The sequence below is a fragment of the Pseudochaenichthys georgianus genome, chromosome 13, assembly GCF_902827115.2.
Source record: "Pseudochaenichthys georgianus chromosome 13, fPseGeo1.2, whole genome shotgun sequence".
In the NCBI taxonomy this organism is placed as follows: domain Eukaryota; kingdom Metazoa; phylum Chordata; class Actinopteri; order Perciformes; family Channichthyidae; genus Pseudochaenichthys; species Pseudochaenichthys georgianus.
In genome coordinates, this window is record NC_047515.1 from 6,496,766 (window position 1) to 6,500,498 (window position 3,733).

Sequence of the window (3,733 nt, forward strand, 5' to 3'; positions counted from 1 at the left end):
GTTCATGTTTATATCAGTATGTAGTGTCTCTACTTTAAAGAGTCCTCTCCTGCTGATGTTCAGGTGTATATCAGTATGTAGTGTCTCTACTTTAAAGAGTCCTCTCCTGCTGATGTTCAGGTGTATATCAGTATGTAGTGTCTCTACTTTAAAGAGTCCTCTTCTGCTGATGTTCAGGTGTATATCAGTATGTAGTGTCTCTACTTTAAAGAGTCCTCTCCTGCTGATCTTCAGGTGTATATCAGTATGTAGTGTCTCTACTTTAAAGAGTCCTCTCCTGCTGATATTCAGGTGTATATCAGTATGTAGTGTCTCTACTTTAAAGAGTCCTCTCCTGCTGATGTTCAGGTGTATATCAGTATGTAGTGTCTCCACTTTAAAGAGTCCTCTCCTGCTGATGTTCAGGTGTATATCAGTATGTAGTATCTCTACTTTAAAGAGTCCTCTCCTGTTGATGTTCAGGTGTATATCAGTATGAAGTGTCTCTACTTTAAAGAGTCCTCTCCTGCTGATGTTCAGGTGTATATCAGTATGAAGTGTCTCTACTTTAAAGAGTCCTCTCCTGCTGATGTTCAGGTGTACTTAGTGTCTCTACTTTAAAGAGTTCTCTCCTGCTGATGTTCAGGTGTATATCGCTACGTAGTGTCTCTACTTTAAAGAGTCCTCTCCTGCTGGTGTTCAGGTGTATATCAGTATGAAGTGTCTCTACTTTAAAGAGTCCTCTCCTGCTGATGTTCAGGTGTATATCGCTACGTAGTGTCTCTACTTTAAAGAGTCCTCTCCTGCTGATGTTCAGGTGTATATCGGTATGTAGTGTCTCTACTTTAAAGAGTCTTCTCCTGCTGATGTTCAGGTGTACTTAGTGTCTCTACTTTAAAGAGTCCTCTCCTGCCGATGTTCAGTTGTATATCGGTATGTAGTGTCTTTACTTTAAAGAGTCCTACAATTAGATGGAAAACAGTTACAAAGAGACAGACAATTACAACAAAGAGACAATTAATCACCATAAAAAAATATTTTAGTAGAGAAATGTTTTCATTGAAGTTAATGTGTATTAATCCTGTAACAAACAGTTTTATTCAAAATGGCACTACATCAAAATGCAATTGAGTGCAACTTCAACGTAACTGTATTTTTGGTTCCTATTACATAAGATAAGATGTACTTTATTGATCCCAAATTGGGAAATGTTTGCGTTGCAGCAGCATAAAAACAAGGCATTGCACATAATTAGAAATTAAAAGAGTAGAAATAAACATTTCAAAAATTTGAAACATATCAAAATAGAAATGTCTTTATCTAAACACAATTGCATTGCTAGGCAACAGCATGGTTCCATTCTTACTTCCTGTCAGCTGATGTCCTTCACTCCTTATTTGGAATGGAACCTTCAGAATGAGGACATCATCTGTTGCCTTCATGTATAATTCTGAATTCTGCATTGATATTCTAAGAGTTTGCAGGACCTGGCTGTGACGGGGAATTCATTATCAGAGCATCAGAGAATTAGGCAGAAGGCAGAAGGAATTTGTCCAGCTCGTGTCAGATCATTGAAGAGATTAGGGATACTTACAGTTTTTTTAGCGAGATAATCTTCACAAGTGAACTCAACTTTTGTGGGATTTTTGTGACGTTAATTCAGTCGAACAATTACATTTAGTTTGCTAAACAACAGGTCATTTTGTCACAGCAGTAGAGATGGAGATGAACAATAGAGATGAGCTGGCAGCCAAGCTCGAGATTCTGCAAAAAGAAAATCAGGAAATGAAGTTGTTGCTGGAGCAGGAGAGGACTTTAAGGGATAAGCTTGAGATTGAAGGCGCTAAAAATAAGGAAGCGATGCTCAACGCATATACAGAGAAATCAGCGTTGCTATTTAAGCACAATGTGAACGTGAAAGCCCAGGTAATTGAGCAGAACATCTTGCGCTTCAACAATGAGGACCTGAACGTGAAATACGGAAACCTCCAGAGGTCACACAAGAAGGTTGAAGCCAAGATGGCCGCCTTGAGAAAGGCAATCCAGGAACTCAAACAACTGAAAGAACCCTGTGTTGAGGAGCAAGGTGTAGAGATGGCTGCTTTGTTGAAGGAAAACAAAACACTGAAACAAGAGAAGGAGCGTTGTGTTGAGGAGAAAGATGCAAAGATGGCCGCCTTGCAAAAGACTAACCAAGAACTCAAACAACTAAAGGAGCGTTGTGTTGAGGAGGAAGCTGTAAAGATAGCTGCTCTGCGTGAGAGAAACCAGGAAATCACACAACTGAAGGAGCGTTGTGTTGAGGAGGAAGCTGTAAAGATAGCTGCTCTGCGTGAGAGAAACCAGGAAATCACACAACTGAAGGAGCGTTGTGTTGAGGAGGAAGCTGTAAAGATAGCTGCTCTGCGTGAGAGAAACCAGGAAATCACACAACTGAAGGAGCGTTGTGTTGAGGAGGAAGCTGTAAAGATAGCTGCTCTGCGTGAGAGAAACCAGGAAATCACACAACTGAAGGAGCGTTGTGTTAAGGAGGAGGCAAATATGGCCGCCTTGCAAACAACAAACCAGGAACTCAAACAACAAAACTTGCGTTGCGTTGAGGAGAAAGATGCAGAGATAGCTACTTTTCTGAAGGAAAACCAAACACTGAAACAAGAGAAGGAACGTTGTGTGGTGGAGGAGGTGAAGGTGGACAAGAAGGAGGATGTGGAGGTGAAAGTGGAACCAGAAGTTAGGCACGATGTGAAAATGAATGCCCTGGAAATTGAGCAGAAAGTCTTGCGCGGAAAGAATGAGGAACTGAACATGAAATATGGAAAGCTCCTCAAGATGCACGAGAAGGACAAAGCAGAGATGGCCGCCTTGAGAAAGACAAACCAGGATCTCAAACAACTGAAAGAACCCTGTGTTGAGGAGAAGGATGCAGAGATGGCTGCCTTGCAAAAGACAAACCAGGAACTCAAACAAGAGAAGTTGCGTTTTCTTGAGGTGAAACATTTTGAGATAGTCGTTTTGCATGAGAGAAACCATGAACTCCAACAACAGAAGGAACGTTGTGTGGAGGAGAAGGATGCAGAGATAGTTGCTTTGCATGAGAGAAACCATGAACTGCAACAACAGAAGGAACGTTGTGTGGAGGAGAAGGATGCAGAGATAGTTGCTTTGCATGAGAGAAACCAGGAACTGGAACAACAGAAGGAACGTTGTGTGGAGGAGAAGGATGCAGAGATTGCCGCCTTGCTGAAGAAACAGCTGAAAAAACCACCAAAGGCACTCTGCGTGGTGAAGGAGGAGCTGGTGGAGGTACAGGTGGAGTTGGAGGTGGAACAGGAAGTGAGGGTGGATCCACCTGAGCAAACCAATGAGCCGATCCCAACAACGCAGAGGAGGACAACACCACGGTGGAGAAGATTAATCAATTCCTTTTCTTGTATCCGCCCAAACGTCAACGATGACTAAAAAGGAAAACATGAGACTCAAAGGCAGCCCTGACATCGGCTTTAAAAACTTAAAAAACTTTAAAAAACAAACTCACAACAACAACAAATAATAAGACATTAAAACATTTCAAGTCTAAAGCTCAAAGTGAGTGAGCAACAACATATACTCACAGCCAGTCAGGATATATATTTAAACACTTAACAGTTATTAGATCTGGTTAGACATCAACAAAGGTTCCAGAAGAGACTCACAGTGATGTGCAGTTTTAGCCACTAGGGGCAAAAAAACAACCTTAATTTTAAAAGAAATAAAC

The 3,733-nt window shown here is 41.3% G+C and overlaps 1 protein-coding gene across 1 annotated transcript; it reads left to right on the forward strand.

Annotated features, from left to right (window-relative positions):
- Nucleotides 1-1,698: 1,698 nt before the first annotated feature.
- Nucleotides 1,699-3,438, forward strand: LOC139434993 (trichohyalin-like). Its single transcript, XM_071205275.1, has one exon. It carries the CDS (start codon nucleotides 1,699-1,701, stop codon nucleotides 3,436-3,438), a length of 1,740 nt encoding a protein of 579 aa, XP_071061376.1.
- The last annotated feature ends 295 nt before the right edge of the window (nucleotides 3,439-3,733 follow it).

Bases quoted from the DNA above. Each gene is read 5' to 3' on its own strand.
- LOC139434993 (XM_071205275.1), top strand. From the start codon at position 1,699: ATGGAGATGAACAATAGAGATGAGCTGGCAGCCAAGCTCGAGATTCTG.